At 42.1% G+C, this 20,731-nt stretch overlaps 1 protein-coding gene across 1 annotated transcript in view; it reads left to right on the top strand.

Annotated features, from left to right (window-relative positions):
- The window catches only part of NOX3 (NADPH oxidase 3), a 53,134-nt gene that overhangs the window by 21,751 nt on the left and 10,652 nt on the right, over positions 1 to 20,731 (top strand). The window contains exons 9-11 of the mRNA XM_017658516.3: positions 1,197 to 1,450; positions 6,757 to 6,919; positions 17,051 to 17,197. Coding sequence (XP_017514005.3) covers positions 1,197 to 1,450; positions 6,757 to 6,919; positions 17,051 to 17,197 — 564 coding nt within the window. The remainder of the gene's footprint in view (positions 1 to 1,196; positions 1,451 to 6,756; positions 6,920 to 17,050; positions 17,198 to 20,731) is intronic.

The following is a 20,731-nucleotide window of genomic DNA, read 5'->3' as shown; positions in this document are numbered from 1 at the left end:
TAGTGCTGGATGAAGATACGAACAGATAGACAGAGAATGCATGTCCAGGAGACAGCAATAGTACACTCAGTGTTTTAAATGTCCAAGGAGAAATTCTCTGCTAATCAAACCTATACCTCTTGGCTAATACAACATTACCAGCATATTCTTTCTCCTTAAGTGTTTTCATGAAAGCAGATGCATAGAAATTGCTTCATAGTTCTGTTTTAAGTTGTTTCTGCATTGCTGTTTTTAAATGAAGCACCAAAGGATATCAGGCTGTATCTCAAAGCCAGACAGTAAAACTCCTGGAAATCTACTAGAACTGTTACTAGGGAGACAATTTAACAGCAGAATCAGAACAAATATCAGTAGGGAGATGGGAAACAGAACTAATGATTAAAATGCTGTGAAATTCTCCTCTGAATGGAAAAATACTGTCACAGAATCTAGACACTTGATTTTGCTCCCTTATACCACCTGCCACAAAAGAAGACATGGGGGCCTGGGGAGCTTTTCAGAAAACAAGGTAGAAATCTAATAAGGGAAATTAGTTCTTTCCCTCTGATAAGCAGCAAGTGATTGAGCTCTTTAAAAAGTGATATGAGCTTTTGCATGATGCTTTCTTGCATCTAAAACCCCAAGCATATGCAGAAGATTGGAGAAAATTTGACTAAAACAAAACAAAACAAAACATATTCCGAGTGAGCTTGAAGATTGTTTTCCACGTAGAAGGAAAAACTACCAGGGTCAATTCACAAGGGATTAGAAAAGATGCAGATCATTGAAACCAGTAACAAACTGGACCTACATTTTAAAACATGGTGATAATTCTGTGATTATTTAAAAATTTTTAAGCATAATTAAGTGCTATGTATGATACACTAGTCTTATTCTCTTGGGTCTGGTTAACTCTGTTACCAAAAGCTTGACCATTTGACACACAAAGTCCCATGCTAGACACCAAACTGCACCTGGGGGCAGCTACCCAAATTTCTGAATAGGACTCTGAAGGAGAGAAACGTATTCTTGCTGGAGTTGCCAACCCGACATAAAAGTGATTGGAAAGATCCTTGAAAGCTAATAGCAAAGGGTATATGCAAATTCTGTCTCAAAAAAGCTGACTTAAAAATGTAAAAACCTTTGATGGAATGAAAGCCATTGTCTGATTATTTAACCTGAGTGAAAAGACAAACATCTCTCTTGCTCTGATTTAGGTGGTGAGCCACCCGTCTGGAGTCCTAGAACTTCACATGAAAAAACGTGACTTTAAAATGGCACCAGGGCAGTATGTCCTGATACAGTGCCCTTCCATCTCCTCGCTGGAATGGCACCCCTTCACCCTCACCTCTGCCCCCCAGGAGGACTTCTTTAGCGTGCACATCCGGACAGCAGGAGACTGGACAGAAGCTTTATGTAAGGCCTTTGGGGCAGAGGAACTGGTGCCGAGGGAGCTCCGGAGCCTGCCAAGGTTGGAGCCCATTTCTTTTTTTACATATAATTTGGAATATTATAAAAAGTGAGGTATTTTTATACATCAACATGCTATCAAATTCGGCAGTCGCTTTATTCTAGGTGGTAAGTTTGAACCCATTTTTCGAATTCGAGATTCCATAGAAAAAGCGTAACTTAGTAAATTTCCAGTAGAAGCAAGGGGATTTCTTTAAAAAAAAAACCAACTATTCAACAAAGGCAGGCAATGATCCAGGAAAAAGGGGCATTTTGCTTTCCCAACTCAAAAGCAACACTTCGCTAATTACACGCAGACTGCAGTGAGGAAGACAGCCCCGTGAACGTTTTGCTGTCACAGTCCGAGGTCTTTAAATTGTATTTGTAATTTTGATCTTCATAAGAAGGATATTTTACAGCCAGAATTAATCTGGCAGGACCCATGTACTGGAAAAAGAGCTAAACAATTCCAGATTGAAGCTTGTAAAATGACAAAGTAATCTGAAAGTCAAGAAAGTCAGTGGTGTCATTCAGTCCGTCCTACATGTGTGTATGCCACAAGTATTAATTAACCTCCACTGTATGCCAGAAATACAGAGATGGCAAAGCATTGCCTCCATTCTCCAGGACATCCAGGGGTCTCATGGCATCAACATCGACACCTAAGTCGATGATTTAATGTGGCTACAAGGGAACTGTGCAAAGGGTGAATTGGAGGAGGGTGGGAAAGTACTGAGGCCATCTGTGTTGGTTTCCTTGGGTGGCTGTAACAAGTGGCACAAACAGGGTGGCTGAAGGCATTAGCAATTTATTCTCTGACATTTCTGGGGACCAGAGGTCCAAAATCTGGGTGTCTGTGGGCCATGTTTCTGCTGGAACTTAGAGGTAAGTACACTTCCTTGCCTCTTCCTCTCTCCCGGCGATTTGCCAGCGACCCTTGGCAACCCTTGGCTTACAGCCGCAGAGATTCAGGCTCTGCCTCCGTAGTCACAGGGTGTTTTCTCTTCTTGGGTCTGTGTCTCTCTGTTCCCATGGCATCTTATTAGAGACGTTAGTCCTACCAGATGGGCAGCCTACCCTCCTCTTCTATGATGACATCGTAACTTGATGAGTTACATCTACAACAATAAGGTCATATTCTCAGGTGTCAGAGTTAGGACTTCAACCTACCAGCTGGGCACATAATTCAACTCAACACACCACCCTATTCAGAAAAGCCTGGGCGCATGGCTGAAGTCTCAGGGTAAATTACCACTCCTTGACTCCTTTAAGCAAATAATAGCTTACAGTCAGTTCCCACTCTTACTGTACGATTAGTCACCAAAAGAGGGCAAAGCTCATGTTTAGAGTCCCAGAAAAACAGGGACACACACAAAAAATGTTGAGGAAAAACTTTTGAAAAGAATGTGGTATTTCAAAAGAAGCATCAAGAGATTCTTTCTGTCATCCCCGGAGGGTGTCAGGAGCTACCGCCCAGTGGCACTAACATAAGAAATTGGGTGGTGGATGCTGTGAGGACACACTTAGACTGGAACTTCCTAAGGGCATGCTGTTGTCTGTCCTCCTCTATATGTCCAGGCCTAGAACAGTGTCTGACACATAGTGGGTACAGAGTAAATATATTTAATGAGGAAATGAGTGAATACCCAACATGGATCTTTAGCTCATTTATTTTAACAAATATTTATGGCTAACAAACTAGGCACTGGAATAAATTTAAGACACAAAATCTAATCTGCTTATTTTCTCTCTTTCTCCCTTCCCATGGGACACTGAGTTGCAACTTTGTAGCACTGGGCTTGGTGGTGTTCAGTCACACGCCTTCATTTCAAACTTTGGAACTAAAGATTGCATGATAACAAACCAAGTGTGAGTGTCACCTGCTCAGACCAGAGCCCCAAGTCAAATGCCAACACTTGACTATTCCATTAAGACCTTTTCTTTTTAATCAGAGAAAGGAAGCAATGAAACAGAAACCTAAGGTTCAGAATGCAGTGCAAATGCTTAAAACCAGGAATGAAAGTACACACACACACACACACACACACACATGCACACACCAGTTCTCACTCTCCCCTTGGCACTGCCAAGATCAATACCTTCACCATGTTGCTAGCCTGGTCTCTGGTTTGGGTGCATATAGTAAGCTGGTCTATCAACCCACCTCCCCTTTCACAAACCCATCTGCTAGCATTTCAGCTAATCCCCTAAGAATTGCAGATGTTTCTCAATAGTCAGTGTGCCCTTCATCTGTGGAGTGCATCCCCAGCTTGAGGTCTGACATGATCTGTGCCCTCCACACCAACTTGGCCTCCCCAGGCTACACTGCTCCATTTCCTGCTGCCCCTTCACACTCAGCCATTCTTCCAGCCGGCGTGTTGTACCCCCACACTGAGAGCACACTCTCCTGCTGTTCCCTCCACCTGGAACACCCTTCCTCAGTCTCTGCTTGGCTGCCTCCCGCTTCCACAGGTCTCAGCTCACATGTCTCCTCCTGAGACCTCTTCTTCCTGCCTCACATGACAATTTGTAGTCAGCATGCCCTGTGTCTGCTTATGCCCAAGACCTACTTGATTATTCTCTGAACCCAAGAAAAAGGGAGAGAATGTGAATCCTTCACAAGACTTTGCCTTGTGAAGTAAAATGGAGGAATTTCTCAGAATTGACACTGGAGTTTTCAGCAGTTTAACCTGCTGCCCAGAGCCAGGGGCTTCAGCATCTGACCGCCTGAGTTCAAAGCCCAGTTTTGCATGTGATCTTTGAGAATGTACATGACACCATTCTTCAGTTTCCTCATCTGTAAAATGACAATCACAATAATAGTACCTAAGACTCTGGGATGAAATGTGACAATCCATGTAAAGCCCTTAGCATAATGCATAGGGAAAAAAATAGCTATTATTATTAGTGAAATAAAAAAAGGCCACCTGCCACAGGGCTGGCAATGACAGCAATGATTAGACAGGGAGAACAATGTAGGTGAATAAAGGTCCTGGGACCGGAGAGATGGGACTGGAAGCTGATGAGGATGCTGCTGACTATAAGCAACAGGGACAGTGTGATGTGGACACTGGGGAGACGAATCATTTTCTAGGCTGCATTGTTTGACTCTGTATCCAAATCAAAGAGGAAGGTGGCTGAGTAAAACTGATAAATAAAAATTTGTGCAAAGGAAGCCAATTCAGAATTGCAAGAGGTGGTGGGCAATGGAGTCATTTTGGTCCAGAAAGAACAATGGGGTGTCCTGATAGCTATGATCAACCATTGAGAAGCCTCTGGCGCAAGAAAGGGAAAAGTCCTGGTATATGTTTCTCAGGAAGGCAAAAGTCATGAGTTGTCAGAAGAGAAATTTCCATGAGACATGAGAAAAAACTGTCTACTACTTAGAACTCCCCCTAAATGAAACAAGGGGCCCTGAAATTCAATATCAGAATATGAACAGCTATCAGGGCTGTGGAAGGAAGGATACTATATTAGCAGGCAAGTTGGACTACATATCTCCTCTTACAGCTTACAATTTAGATTCTCGATTCTAATTATGTAGCAGTTTATTTATTATATATTTCTGTGGATTACATGAAACAATTCTTCTTTGAGTTTAATTGTTATCTTTTCAAATCAGTGTCAAATCCCAAATGCAACTAATTATAAAAACAATTAACAATAAGACATTTTAATCCTTGGACAGTGTCATTTTTTCTCTTTCAGTTCCCCTTATCTAATTACTTATAAAATAATCTACAGTGGGCTGAGATACTAACTCTTTCTGGTTAATGACCTTTTATTTTTATTCTTCCATTTCCATATATCAATATGTAATAAAACCTTATTAATTAAGATTAACTTGAGAAGAGTTCATTTGAATTATTAGGAGGTCTGGCATATGAAATATTTTAAAATAAACCCAACTGAACTTTCGTGAACACGTAGTAAGCCCAAATGGGCCAGCCTCGGGTGCCTTCGACAGACACCCCTCGGGGAATGGTTATGAATAACTGAGAAGCCTTCTAATTAGCATATCTTTGTTCATATGTAAATGTATGCTTTTGGAATAGCTGAGGTTATTAAATTCATTCTGCTCAGTGAAATATTTCAAACATTCCCTTTACAATGAATTCAACAAAGTGTCATTGAACAAGCCCAGGCCAGAGAGCATGGCAGACACTAGGATGCAATGGTGAACAAAGACAGACCGGCTCCTCCCTCCACAGAACTTGTGGTCTTAGTGATCAAGACAGACACAAACCAAATCATGCTCACACTTACACCCAAAAAAACTAAAATTACAAACTGTGATGAGACTCTAGAGGAAGAATATGGTGCTATAAGAGGGAATTTAACCTAGTCCAGGTCATCCATGAAGGCTGTCCCAGGGAAATGATGATTGGGATAAGACCTCATGAAAAGGGAACTTTTAACCAAGTAAGAGGAGAGGGGAGAAATTGGGGCAGAATATTACAAGTGATTACTTGGATTTACACATGCAGGGGCCCTGTAGCAGAAGTGAGTGTACTGTGTAAAATATTGTGCATTTTAGGAATGAAAGAAAAGCCAGTGTAGAAAACAGGTTGTGATGGTGTAGAATCCAAGAGCCAGTCCACTCAGGACCAAGATGATTAAATTTATTCAATGAATATCCTTTATCCCTATAAAGAAAAATTTGCTAAGCAAAGAACACATCAGTGCCGCTCCTGGCCTAACTCACATATTTTGAGTTTGCATAATTGGAAATAACAAGTTTTAGAAATTCCACAGAACTGATAAATTATCTCAAAATTATATTTATTCCAAGTGAATGACTTTTAATAGACTAAAATTATATAAACATACTAAGCTACGGGGCCAAACAGATAAAAACAGGGGAGAAGTACACTAGCAAAAGGACAGATAAGCTTTCTAAAGCGCCTTGATGCTTCTCTTTTGGTCCTCTGAGGGCAGCTGGGGAAAAACAAAAAGAGGAAGACAGAAAACAAAAAGCCTCTACAAGGCTTCCTGAAGCTTGGAGCTGAAACAAGCTTCGAAGGACTGTCAGAAGAGAGGTCCATATGGAAGAAGTGTGAGCTCGAGCCAGGAGGTCAGGAAGCCAGGCTTTGTGCTTCTAGGACTGGCACCTGGGCTGGACTCCCCCTTCCACCCGTCCGGGAGGCAGGCTCCCATTTCTTCATGCTGCATCCAAGGTTCTCCAAACAGGGCATTCTCGAGCTCAGTGCCAAGCCCCTGCAGATTTCTGCAAACTCATGCTCTAGAAAGCACTGGTTTAAGATGGCTTCGGTGTCAGGAAGAGTGCCATGCATGTCATACGGCTGTATGTCATACGTGTGATTGCAGACTGGCGGTGGACGGGCCGTTTGGAGCCGCGCTGACGGACGTGTCTCACTACCCGGTGAGCGTGTGCATTGCTGCAGGCATAGGAGTCACTCCCTTCGCCGCCCTTCTGAAGTCTATTTGGTACCGATGCTGTGAATCACAAACCCAGCTGAAGATGAGCAAGGTATGGAAAAAAACCGTCAGTTCACCCTTCCATGGACTAAAAGGTTCAATGTCCTTGAATCTATCATCTGATGATTCTTGGGGAGGATTTTAATTAACTATGAGGGATAAACTCAAGGATCCTTAAGTATACTTATGTTCTTAAAAAATCTCCATTCAGTATTACATTTATGAGAAGGGTTATGTCTAATCTTGTTAAAGATGACAAGACAAATTTTATTGCTTCATTGCCATTACAGGACACGTAATTGCTCATGTCAGTAAAATACGGACAGGCAGCAAAATGTTATGCGACTGGGCCGCGCTCGGTAGGTTAACAGGCAGCCTTTCCTCAGCCTCTTTAGCTCCGTACCGTGGCTGCACAGGTAGGTTTAGTATCTTCCTCTCCCAGGGGTTCAGGGTCTGAACCAGAAGTGAAAACGCCACAGCTGGAATTCCCTGGCCCACTTACTTGGCACTGCCCTCCACCTCCAAACCTCCCTTTCACCATTTCTGGTATGTTCTCTGACCTCCGTGCCTCCATGGTTGCCCTCCTTCTTTTGTCCTATCCAAAGACTCCATCCTGTGCTGAGCCCCTCTTAGGACCAGCAGCAGACTAGGGCAGCAGAGAAAGGGAGCCATGCTAACACCGAGTGGTGTCAACTCAAGAGGACCCAGGACACTGGGCAAGCCTGGTTCTGGTCCTGATTCTGCCACTTCTTCTCTGTTTGACTCTTGGCTGAAATTTCTTTATCTATCAAAGGAAGGGGCTTGATTAGATCGGTGTGTCTCAGCGTGTGTCCTGTGGAACATGAGTCATGTGATACGATCCCCTAAGGAGAACTCAGTGGTCAGATGCACTTAAGAAATGTTACTACAACTCCCCCTCTAGAAGATTCATGTAATCTATTAGCCTATTAAATAAGTTCTGTAGAAGACAACGGCACTCAGTTTTGCCATACCTACCCTTCTCAAGTTTGTTTGGCCATGGAAACTTTCTTCATCTAACATTTATTAAGGAAGAGCATTCTGTGAAGCACTGGGTCAGTGCCAGACTAGAAGATCTCTAAAGTTGGGGCTTTCCTAACTAAGAAATAAGAGTAAAATTAGCTATCATTTCATGAGTTCCCAAGTGACAGGTGCTTGACATACATGTTTCTCACTTGATTGATATAACCTTCCAACAACCTTATAAAGATAGTACAAAGTCTGTTTTTCAGGTAAAGAACCTGAAGCTTAGAGAGACTGAAGTGACTTTCCTGAAAATACATGGGTGATAAAAGGCAGAATCAGGATTCCGACCTAGGCTAATCTGACTCTTTCCATGCCATAACCAGCCCAGGGGATGAGGGGTCATGACTCCCACCACTGCATTGTGGGGAGACGGTGGGATGGCTGTCAGAGATGTGCCCTCAGCCTGATTCCACCCTCACCACAAGCATCACCTTGAAGGACTCAGCTCACCTCACTGAGCTGCGTTTCCAGATCCACGCAGGGAGACATAGGCATCCATCCAACAGGGAATATGAACCCCAAATAAGACAAATATCGTGGAAATATTACTGTATAAATTTGTATAAAATAATGTACATGTTCATTATGTCTGCCAAAGATGTAAATAGATAACTAGGACTACTACACAACTGCTACTAGTTTAGACTTATCAAGCACTGACTACCTACCAGACAGGGAGTTAAGCCTTTTATACACCCTATCTCACATCATCTTTTTAACGTACTTAATATTTTTATTCCCATTTGACAGAGGAGAAAACTGAAGCTGCATCAGAGCTAATAGAAATGATAGAGTCATATATGGATCTCTCATAATACTACCTTCAGATAAGATATATCCTCAGTTTACCAGTGAGGGACCCCAAGTGCAGAGAATCCAGACCCTTCTTGCACTAAAGCCCATTTTATTTCCTCTAAATCACAATAAAGTTAACAAAGGGTCTTAGTCTGTTTTGGCTGCTGTAACAAAATATCATAGACCAGGGGGCTTATAGACAGCAGATATTTATTTTGCACAGTTCTGGATGCTGGAAGTCCAAGGTCAGTGTACTGGCTGACTGTGTCTGATGGGAGCTCTTCCTGGTTTATGGCAGCCGCCTGCTACCTATAACTTCTCATTGCAGAAAGGGCCGAGGTAGCTCTTTGGAGTCCTGTCTTTTCTAATCTTCAAGAGTCAAGTCTATTGGCTTGCAGTTTGCAACACAAAGAGGAAAAACGTAGATATAGAGGCCTACAAATCTGATGTCTTTTTTTATAAAGGCTGTAATCCCATTCATAAGGGCTCTACCTGCGTGCTCTACTCACTTCCCAAAGGCCCCACCTCTGAATACCATCACCTCGGGGATTAGATTTCAACATGTGAATCCTGGAGTAACACAAACACTCAATCTGTGGCATAAAGCAAGCAGAACAGTTAACTCTTTTATATACTTGGACCTCCCACAATGCTTTGTTATGGTTTATGATGACATCTCAGCCCTTCTAAGCTTTTTCTTTTCTCTTGCTGTCTACCAAGTAAAAGCCCCCTAGAGACAGCTCACCCCTTCATGGTTTCCTTTATAGTAAAGGTCACCTTATGTTTCACGTGGAGATGGTGATGGCTTGTGTGTCCCACTTCTGTTCACTCATTCACTCAACGTATATTTATTCAGCACCTACTACATTGCCAGGCCCTCTTGTACTGGCATGAAAAGCCTGTCAGTCTCCTCAGACCATGCTTACAGTATCTTACTCTTCTCTCAATATCCACTTCCTCTATGCTGTACTCCTTTTATAGCATGTTTACAAAATACTGTATTTCCCCTGACAGACTGAGTTTCTGGAGGGTAGCTTCTTTGGATATCTTCACATACACACATATTCTTTGTAAATTTTGAATAAATCAACAAACGAATCAATGTCAGTGTTGCCAAAAGAATGAACAAATGGCTTCTACACAATTTTCCATAAAATACTAGGTTACTGAGATTAATTCATTTTTGATTTAACCAAAAAGACTATTTGTCCAGTAATTTTATAATTAAAATAATACATCCCAATGAGTTTACTACAAATAGGAAAAATTCACATAAAAGCCCACAAAATCTTAAAGTCCATATAGGAACCCACAAAACCTTAGTAATGCCTCTTCTCTGCATTGTGATTGCTGGACTCTGTTTATGGGGTATCTCAAGACTGTTTCAGTGGGAGGGAGAAGCAATTACCAAAAACTATAAAACAGGGATATTGATCTCTATTCCAAAAAAGCAGAAACTGCAGAATTGGAAATAAAAAACAATGTTTTTATAACTTATAAAGATTGGAGGTAATATTGGGACAGCATTCTGCTGATTATGAACGTCCAAGTGATGGTATATAGGAGAAAGAGAGCTAAAACCATAGAATCACAAAATATATTGAGAGGCCTTCACCTCCCAGCTTTGTATATGACAATTGCAGTCAGTAACTGTAGAGTAGGAAGTGATTTGCCCAAGGTCACCCAGCTCGTTAGCCCCTGAGTCAGGGTGGAAGTGTGTGTTTCAGATTTCCATGTCAAAGCTCTTTTATGAAAGAAGTGAAGTTTCATGCTGCTGGAAGTTTAAGCCAAAAATTACTCTTAGGTTCTACTTCCTTGGAGTCTACATGCATGAGAAAAAACTTAAGAAGCTTCTCTGTTTTAAAGCAACTCCATGTTTGTTTGAATACAGCTATCATTAGGCTTATGTAACTAATATATGTCAGGGCCACCCACGGGTTTTTGAGATATAAATACTACTCCTTCCACTAAACTGTCAGCATGTATATAATTTCTAAAGTGCAGCAGAGCAAAGCAGTACACATTTATCTAACAGAGTCTTCACAATTATAGATCTGGGCTACAGTTTTCAGATTGTTCTCTTCTGTACAAGGAAAGGAAAATAAACAGCATAGGGGTTCAGGACAGGCATTTTAAGCCTAAGTGGTTAACTGCAATTAGGTTGGATTTTCTGCTCTCAATGTAAAGGACCGGTTAGCATAAAGGCATATATTTTTACATGCAAACCTCATGTTGTGAGTCTATGATAAAAAATTTGCCAAGTTTCTCAATTGCTACCAATTCAAACTATCTCTTCGAACACTTCTAGAACACGTCTAAGTGTTCTATTCTAGAACATGTCTAAGTATGCAGGAGAATAGCCAATAGAATGTCTGCCACTTCTGTGGGATCATGTGTAGCACTTTCTATTTGAGGCTGGTGTTTTAAAATTTCTTTCTAACGATCTGGTATTTTTAGAGATAGTGGGGAGGAGGGGCAGAAGTAGGGAGAGAAGTGATTGGGAGGAGACTTCCCAAGAAGGCAAAATAACAAGTTTAATGATGGCTTGCTGGGAAGAAAATGGCAAAAACTTGAAATATATTAAAGGTATGTTTTTCAGCACAGGAGTAAAAGCCAAACTCCATGGGGTTGGAGGCAGACAGAACACAGTTCTCCTTTGGGATGAGGAAAGGGGTGTGAGCTTCGAGAAGCCTCTGTGAGGGGGCGTCGGGGGGCTGAGAGCTGAGAGGGGTCGATGCTCCACGTTGACAAGCACTCTGAGAGTCCTGTCTGACTCTACATCACACTCAATATGTGAAAAGAGCTCCTGAAAAAAATTAGGACAGTTGGCTGGTTGTGAACTGTCAAAATGATGAATGAAAGAGGTACGTACAAATGGGGAGGGAGGAGGAACCTTGCTGACATAAAGATACTGGCCTATACATTGTAGTTCGCCCTAATATTCCCAATACGTACAGCCATGTAGATGAAACTGAGAGAAATGCCAACTGGAAGATTTGGTTTGTGGTCTTAACTGCATGTGTAATCTTCAGACTATAACAATATAGATGATAGAAAAACTGAGACAATCTAATTTCTTCATAAATTGTCTTCCTTCATCAGCTCAATAATATATAACTGTGATAATGGGTATTTACAGTGTGCCCCACACAAAATGGCCTTTGGGTTCTTAACCTAATGTAATAAACAGATAATTCAAATAAAATGACAGCACGGGCCAGTGGAAACAAGGCAAAGAGGCCAAGAAAGGCAGAAATCCATACTCTACTTAAATATATTAATAAAACAAAGGAGGATCTGTTCTCTTTTCTAATGAATGAAAAATGCATTTAATTTAATCTGTTTAGTTTGAGAAATTATTTACTTTCACTTTCCCTCACACTGGAGCCCTGACTACTCCTGGAATTGATTGACCATCTCTACTACCCACTGAGAGGGTTGTAATAAATTGAACTGGGAAGCACAAGGTCACGTTTGCCTGTCCAGAAGACACGTGTGCTTCTCTTGGTACACCAGACAGCCTCAAAAGGCTCTGGCCCCTCACCAGGCCTCCCTATTGCCAGTGGGAAGGTGGCCAGTATTAGTATTTTTAATATCTTGGTTTATTAACCACACAAGGCATACAAGACTATAGTGTTCTCGTAAGAGTCAAAAAGACTCAAACCGTCCAAAAATCTCCCTTCAGGAGCCTCCCTCTCCAAACTACCACCACCAATTTGCTATCTTGGCTCTCCAGTAATCTGCTATGTGCATTTATTCCATTTCTTTTCCATACATTTGCCTATTCATACTCACCTACACATACATGCAGGGTGTTACTGCATTTTTACGTAAATAGGGATAGCAGGGGACACGTACTTTGTTTTGTTTTTGTTTTCCATGATAACATGGCTTGGAGCACCTTCCATGTCAATTCCTCCTGATGGATTTCATTTCATTTCTGCCTTCAGAGTATTCAGAGTAGTATGCATACCTTACAATGTATGTAATCACCTAGTACTAATGGACATTTTGGTTGTCCAACAAGTATTATTAACTATAGTATGACACACAGAGGCACAAATGAGGTCAAACCTCAGTCCCAGGACAAAACAGCAGTAGATCCATGAAATGACATGAAAAATAATGGTTTTAAGAATGTCTTAAGGACTAAAGATGATTGACACAACCTGGTCTCAATCTTATAATGGTTAACCAGAAAAACAATTTTATAATTATATTTCTTAAACCCTGGATTGTAGAAGCCACAATAAGGTAGCTTATCAATATGAATATTGTTGATTGAGATTTTGTGTGCTGTTATATTCATCCGGGACGACCTTGACAGCAATAACTCATAAAAATGTATCTTTCACAGTCTTTATCTTTTCTGAGAAAAAAGTCTTCTTTTTGGAAAACCGTCATGATTCCCTCAATGGAAAGTCTCCATTGCTCTGCCAGTTTGGAGCTTCTGTTCATTCTGTTATTATTTCATACACCATGGGTGACTTCGTCAGGTAACAGAAGCACCCAAGGTTAGGGGGCTTAAACAATAACATTTGTGTTTCACAGTTCTGGAGGCTGGAAGTCTGAGGTCAGGGTGCCAGCATGGTAGCTCTTCCTGGTGTGCAGATGGCCCCTTCTTGCTGTGTCCTCACATGGCAGAGAGAGCGCTGGTCTCTTTCTCTTCTTATAAGGGCACTAATCCCATCATGGGGGCCCCACCTCAGGACCTCATCTAAATCTAACCACCGCTCAAGGCCACACCTCCTAATACCATCACATTGGGTTTTAACATATGAATTTGGGGAGATGCAAACATTGCATCCGTAACAGTGGGGAACATGGAGTGTTGCACAGGAGGAGGCAAGGTCACAGTGCAGCCCCACCGGCCTCCTGGGTAGAGGGTCGGTCCAGGGCACATTAGCCCTAGAACCCTGGGTGCCTGACCAGGCTATGAGATAAGGGCCTCTTACAAGAGTCAAATAGATGAGTAGCTTTTCTTATTTCATTTTCTGGAATTAGAAAAGTAGCACAGGTCCATTTTCCCCTGGCTCCAGATCACCTTGACCTGGTCCACATGCAATACTGCAGAATTCCTAAAAAGAAGTCCAGGCCACGTGGGGGGTGGCAGGGGCAAGGGGTTGTCCTTGGGGATGTGAGGGAACTTACAAAGAACACAGCACCCTGAGCGTGGCCCAGATCCTGCCCTCCAAGACCAGATATGCCTGTTTGGTCTGGTGGTTCAGATAAAATGATGCAACAGCAAAAACAAATGGTTCAGATAAAATGATGCACAGGCCACACATGGGCCCAGAATTCCCTAACCCCATTCTGCAGACCTGGAGTGGTCTCCTTAAACATCTGGGAATCTACTACATCTGCAAGAATGGGTAGATGACTCCAGGAAAAGAAGTAACTAATAAGATGAAAGTCCAGAACTCTCATCATTTTACTGATGCTGACTTTTTGTTTGACAGAACTTTTTAAAGTAACCTTAAGTATTTGGGCCTGAAATACCTTAAGTATTTCAGCTACAGAATTTTGAAAGCCATACTTTATACAGGTAACTGATCTTAGGGTTGTTTTATTTTTGGAGCCTACGGAGCAGTGAGTGTGGGGAAGCCCAGATCACACAGGTGTAGCTATTGTCAGGGATATTTGTTCTGCCATTGACCAGGTCCTCTCCTGGACGAAATGCTGAAGTGGAACTCTTCTGTCCCTTCACAGTGAGTGTCCCTTACCATTAGAAAGATGAAAGAGTGTCAAAGTAAATAGCCTTTTCCTCTGTTCAAAGTCTCTTTTTTTCTTTTTCTGACTGAAGCGCTTCTGAGCCTATTCAGTTTCCCTCCATTGCCTCTCGCACCAAAGCTGTCCCGTGTCACCTATGAGTCAATTACAGAGGGAAAAACTCACAGAGCTATAAAAGGGAAGCAAAATGTATAAAAGGCTTGGTGAACCCTAAGAACACTGGCACACAGCTAAGCCACAAGAAAGTGAGGACGGGAATGATTTCTATTTGAAAGGATAAGGGTCAGTGTGTGCAGGAAGCTAAGGTGTGGGCATTTTTCAAGTAAGGATGATTGGGACTGGTTTTGAAATTGACAAGATCTCAGAAAAGCAAATGTTTTCCTTTATTGTTCCTATATAACTGGGTTTTAAGCATGTTCCTTAAAGAGTGGAAATAATGGAAAATAAACCAGGGATGTTTGTTCTATAGCAAATGCCACTATTAATGTTCTTAGGTAAGATAACCTCCCGAGGGCAGGAAGGAGGGGAGGAGCCTAGGGGAGAGTAGTTGAATTCTGCAGGTAAGTTTTCTATTTCCAGGGGAGGCAAAGCAAGGTAAAGGGAGGACCAGGGTTTTCAAAGAATCATTTAGACTGGGTGCTACACAAAGTGGAAGGGAAGAAGTGGCAGCATTCACCACCAATAGGGCATACAAGCACAAAGTCCTGTCCTCCGCTCTCTGCCCTTGCAGGGAGTAGCCTTCCTTCCCAGTGATCCTTCTTCAGATCTTGCCGCTCCCCTGCTCCACACCTGCAGTGACTCCAGCTCACTCAAAGCAAAGGTCAGCCATGGCCCTGAAGCCCTTTTCTGCCACCACCCCAAGCCTTCCCCTGGGACCTCCCCTCCTGCTGTTGTCCCCTCCTTGACCGAGCTCCAGCCACACCGTGCCCTGACTCTTCCCTGGGACTTCCCATCAGAGCCTCTTCCCTCCTGGTCCCCTCCACCTGGAGGGCTCCTCCTGGCTCATTCCACCCCCCTCGCCTCCTCCATGTCTTCGCTCACATGTCCCCTTTCCTTGACCATGTGACTTGGCATTGCAGCACTTCCCAGCCTGCCTCCTGTTTCTCTGTGGTACTTACCACCCTCTGACATATTCTATATTTTACTTAACATATAATCTTTCATCTCTCTCTAAAATGCAAACTTATAAGGACCTTGAATTTCTGTCTCTGTGTTTGCTGTGAGAGTTCCAGAGCTGAGAACTGTCTTGACGCAGAGTAAACATTTAATACATATTTCTCAGGTCAACAAACAAGCAGATGAACATGATCACCAAGCTTCTGGGGGTTCACGGGGCACTCATCAGAAGCAACCACTGGCTCCTTTCACGACAGAGAGAAGAGACAAGCATTCCTTTTGGACGGTTAACACCCAGGGATTATCGTTTGCCTGGGATTCATAAATAGTCAAAGTGCCCCGGGAGCAACAGCTGTCCAACAAATATATAGGCTCTAATTCTTATCAACAAAGGTTTTATCCTCACTAGCTTTTGCTCTTCCTGGTTGTTAATATTATAAATTCCTGTGCAAACGTGGAGAGAATAGGCAAGATGTTTAGCCTTTAAATACATTCTGTGATTTTTTTTCTCCTCATGAATTTGATCTGCTAATTAAATCTCATCTATAACTCTCATTATATGATTGTGAGCTTGCAAGCTGCTTGGGGAGAGGGGAGGAAAGAGAACACTGACATGGAGGAGATCTTTCCTGGTATCGATCAAGCCCAGCCCCTGCGAGGTCTTGTTAAGCAGTAGAGATGTCTCTCTGGAGAAGGATGCAGGAACCTGTGCAGGGCAGAAGCAGGTAGGAGTGTGAGAAAAATAGGGAGAATTAATAGATCTGTCTCTTGTGGTTTCTTCTAGATACAATTATCTGAAACTCAAGCACAAAAATTCAGCCTTTATTTCAACAAACCCAAACTAATTTTTGTCACATGCCTTTTGCTAAACACAAAGACTTTAAAAAGAAAAACATTCGTAGAAATAATTTCACTGTGGCCGCTGACACACACAACCACCAGCCACTGGCTTTCTTGGACACTGCTGTCAGGTTGAGGGGAAACTTCTGGCAAGACAATGAGGTTTGATTCTGCAATTACCATAATCTCCACCCTCCAGAGGTCCTGCTGGTGAAGTGGATTAGCACACAAGCCTTTGAGGTCTCTGGAGAAGAGAGTTCAAATCCCAAGCTTAGGTCATAAGTAAAGATGAAGGGGGTTGGTCTAACAGTTTATCCCCCTTTGGAAGCAAAGAAAAGCACAGCTAGTTATGATTATTAACCTCATTCAGAGGAAGCACAGCCAGGAAGGTGGTGAATTGATCCTCATCCAGAGAAACTGGCAGCAGCCCACAGGCTCCTGACTCTGATATTACTCTGGGCTTTTTTCAAACACAATGTGAATTTTTTTTCAAAAGAAATCACAGAGCGACTGTTTGTTCACTGGCAGAGAGAAGCATGTCATTTTGTAGAAGTGCCCATTTGGGCTCAAATAATTTAATGGAGATAAAGTAGACTGTGATTATCAGCACATTATGGAAAGAGGGACAGATCTGTTCTCTAGTCTTCTCTCTTGACAGGTGTATTTCTACTGGATTTGCCGGGATCCGAGGGCCTTTGAGTGGTTTGCTGATCTCTTACTCTCATTGGAAACACGCCTGAGTGAGCGAGGGAGAACTCACTTTCTGAGTTATCATATATTTCTTACTGGCTGGGATGAGAACCAGGTATTGATAAGACTCTGAGGATGATAAATATTATCTAAGTCGTTTAATAATAGAGCAAAGAGAAGAGAACAATTTCAATAATGAGCTATATAGTCCTCTGGTAGCATGAATTATTTTTATGTTCTTAAAAGGAAAGGAGAATAAAATAAAACCAGTTTAGAAAGAGATACTCAAATTGTAGCAATAGAAGAACCTACAGTTAACTTGCTGAGGAATAGAAACTAAGATTGGAAAAGAGGTTGGTTAACAGAAGACAGTCCCAAGTTATGTCACGAAAAGTTGCATTTGACATTTCAGCAACATCAAACAAATATTATTGATTGTCTGTTAGCTCCTAATTGGTTCTAATTCTATGCTTTGAGATGTTCAGAGTTAAACAGAAAAAAATTCTCATGTTTGCATTCAACAAGTTGTATTGCTAAGTATATGAGTTCCTACAGAAAATAATCATTATGAATATATGATTTAGCTAGAGATTTCCTTTTCTTAAGGCATTCTTAGAATGTGTATACATGTATGTTTATTTACCTAAGATCAAGATGATATGTTGTGGCAGGTTTTCTGCAGTGCACTGTATTAATGAAATACTAAGGTTGAGTTTGCCAAAATTAATGTATATTAAAATACTTCATTTTGTTAGTGTATTGGTACTGATAGTATTGAATGACAAGTATTAAATTTTAAATCTTTTTTAGTTCCTCATATTTGGATGCTAATAATGAGGTGATGACTAGGTTAAGTATATGTTCTAATCAACATTTCTGTAGCAGTTCCTATTGATATTTACTTTAAGGAAAGTGTGTTTGAATCAAAAGGGATTTGCATTTATCACTAAATTAACACACGATATTGGCCCATAGGACATCACTGAGATTTGACTCTGTGCCCGTACAAATGAGTAAGAATATCTTGAAATTCGATAGCTAAATGAATTTTTAGGTTCTTATTTGCAGTCGACCTTAAATATTTATTCCTCTGGGATAATTTAAAATATACATTTCTTGGGAATGGGGCTTGAAACATCTTAATGAATTAAATAGCATTAATTATATTTTCCAAACAAGCATTTTCCCTATTCAAATGGGATTTTTGAGTAATGATCCATTTGATGAAGTACAGACACAGCTTTTGTCTTTTGTTTTTTGTACTGTGCTTGCTTTTCTGCTTCTAAACCAAATTGATCCTGAGTATCCACCTAGGAATTCCCAGTCTCTTGGGAGTTTTAGACTAAGGCTCTGTTTAATTTTATAACACAACCCTGTCCCATCCTGTCTCTGCCACTTCCAAAAGTATGAAGCATACTTTTTTTCTGAATACAAGTAAATGAAAATAGACATGTTCTTAAATCTTTGCCATGACATGTTGGAAATTCTTTAGATGCTCAAACTCGAAAAAATAATTGGTGCATTCTGTCAGTAAGGAATCAAGAGGCTCTTTTAGAAATAGTCAGTCATTAAACTGAATTCAACAACCTCAAAGTGGCAGAATGACAAGAACAGAAGGGACAGATGGGAAAGGTATTACAAAGGGCAAATCAACTGGGTTTAGAGATTAGTTGAACACTAGCCTAAGAAATATGGAACAAACATATTTCCACATACTTCCAAATGTTTGAACATCAGTGATTGGTAGCTTGATGGCACCATTAACACAAGCAGGAAAGGCCCTTTTTTCTGTTAAAAATGCCCAAACATCTTAACAGGTATTTTGAAGCCCTTCGTGACCTGATGGCCGCCCACCTTTCTAACCTCTCATGATTTTCCTCTGGCACTGGGGCCACCAAATGAATGTGTGTTGTCCTTTTGTGCTTGGCATTTTCATGCTTCCATGCCCTCCCTCACACTGTTCCCTTTCCCTGACACTCAGAGACCTCTGCCCCTTCCTACTGCCTACTGCGTGGTTCATCCTTTAAAGCCCAGTGCTCCTAAGGCCTTCCCCAGCCTCTCAGTCAAATTACATGGGGCTTCCCCAGAGCCATTTGTTTGCTTCTGAAGAGCACTTGGTTTCTGTCTCTAGTGAAGAACTGTGGTCAGGCTTGTATCATAGCAGCTGTACGCATGGGCTGCCCCTCCCTTCCCTGGCCTGTTCCTCACAACAGAGACCATCTATCTTCCTTCTTTGCACCACTCCATGTGTAGGACACTGCCCGCCAGTAGGGATCACTCGACTATTGTGTGTGGAAGTGAACTGGAGTCACAGATTATTTGGGAAATTTCAGTTTTAGCGATGATGATCAGTTTATAAAAACAGATAGAATTCTGTCTGGGGAGTTGGAGATATAGGACTCTCCTCAGGCAGGAAGGTGAGGGTTTTGGGGAGAGTGGATTCACCCTTTAGATTATGCTAATTGGGACCATAAGAATGGAAGCTTTTCGGGAAGTTGTGGCCAAGAGAGGTGTCGAGAGTGGAGACCGACTGGAGGCTGGGAAAGCAGCTGTACTTTGAGACAGGGGAATATGATAGGAAAACAAAATCTAATGTTTCTTCATTAGAATCAAAAGAATCAAAAGAAAAGCCAGAATCAAGGAGAAGCAATGTCCAGCCATGTGGCGGAGCAGCTGAACTGGTCATTAGATTGGGCACTTAGTCAAAAGTAAATTGTCTCTGCCATCTTCTTTGCCCACAGCTAAAACCAGTCACTATAGGGCACCAGTCAGTCCTGCTGATCAGAAGGGTGGTGGGGATACAATGCTACAACTCTGACCTTGAGCCCCAGTTCTGATAACAGGGCTTCTGCCAAGCTCAATCCCCTAGATTCTCACCATTCCTCCACTGCCTGCCATCGTCTACTGGCATACAGGGGTGCTTCCATTATTTTCTATTCAACCTCACTATCCCTGGCTCTTTGCTAGACTGCTAAGAAGGCCTGGGGACGTCAGGCATGCGGAAGGAACCTGGGGTCAGACCTGGGCCTGACAGGATTCAGGAGCGGAAAGAGTCAGAGCACCAAAGTATAAACCATGGGCACCCAGGAGCTGTGGAGGGGCATCAACGATGACAACAGGGGACACAAATCCCAGAAGGGAAGAAGCAAAGTAGCTACCAGGATTCACCAAATTTAAAAATCACCATTGGGCATTGCTATGCCCAGCCTCTCATTTGTCAACCCCTGGTTTCCTGATGCCTGGGCGCATTTGTGAAGTTTGAAGGCAAATGGTTGGCACAGAACTCCAACCGTGCCCCTTGCTATGTTTGACCACCATGTCCTGTCTGCCAGACTAGCATCTTCCCAACACTTGAACCTGACAATTCACTTCAAACTGCCTCAACCCAGTAGGCAGATCTGACTGTAACATCCAGCTGCTTCCTGGACATCTCTCACTTTAGTCTGCTGTGACCTTCTCAAATGCCCAAGGTTTAGTTAAAGTGAATGGAGGTAGAGGTAGAGATTAGTTTTGAGAATTTTGGCAGAAAAAAAGGAAGTACCTTAGTGCTTTCTTTCCCTTAACCACATTTACTAGACCACCCTCATCCTTTTGGAGAAAAACCTTCCCAGCCTCCTTTTATTGTGTATCTACTACATTTTGTTTCAGT

The sequence above is a fragment of the Manis javanica genome, chromosome 13 (genome assembly GCF_040802235.1).
Source record: "Manis javanica isolate MJ-LG chromosome 13, MJ_LKY, whole genome shotgun sequence".
In the NCBI taxonomy this organism is placed as follows: domain Eukaryota; kingdom Metazoa; phylum Chordata; class Mammalia; order Pholidota; family Manidae; genus Manis; species Manis javanica.
This window is presented reverse-complemented; position numbering and strand designations above follow the sequence as displayed.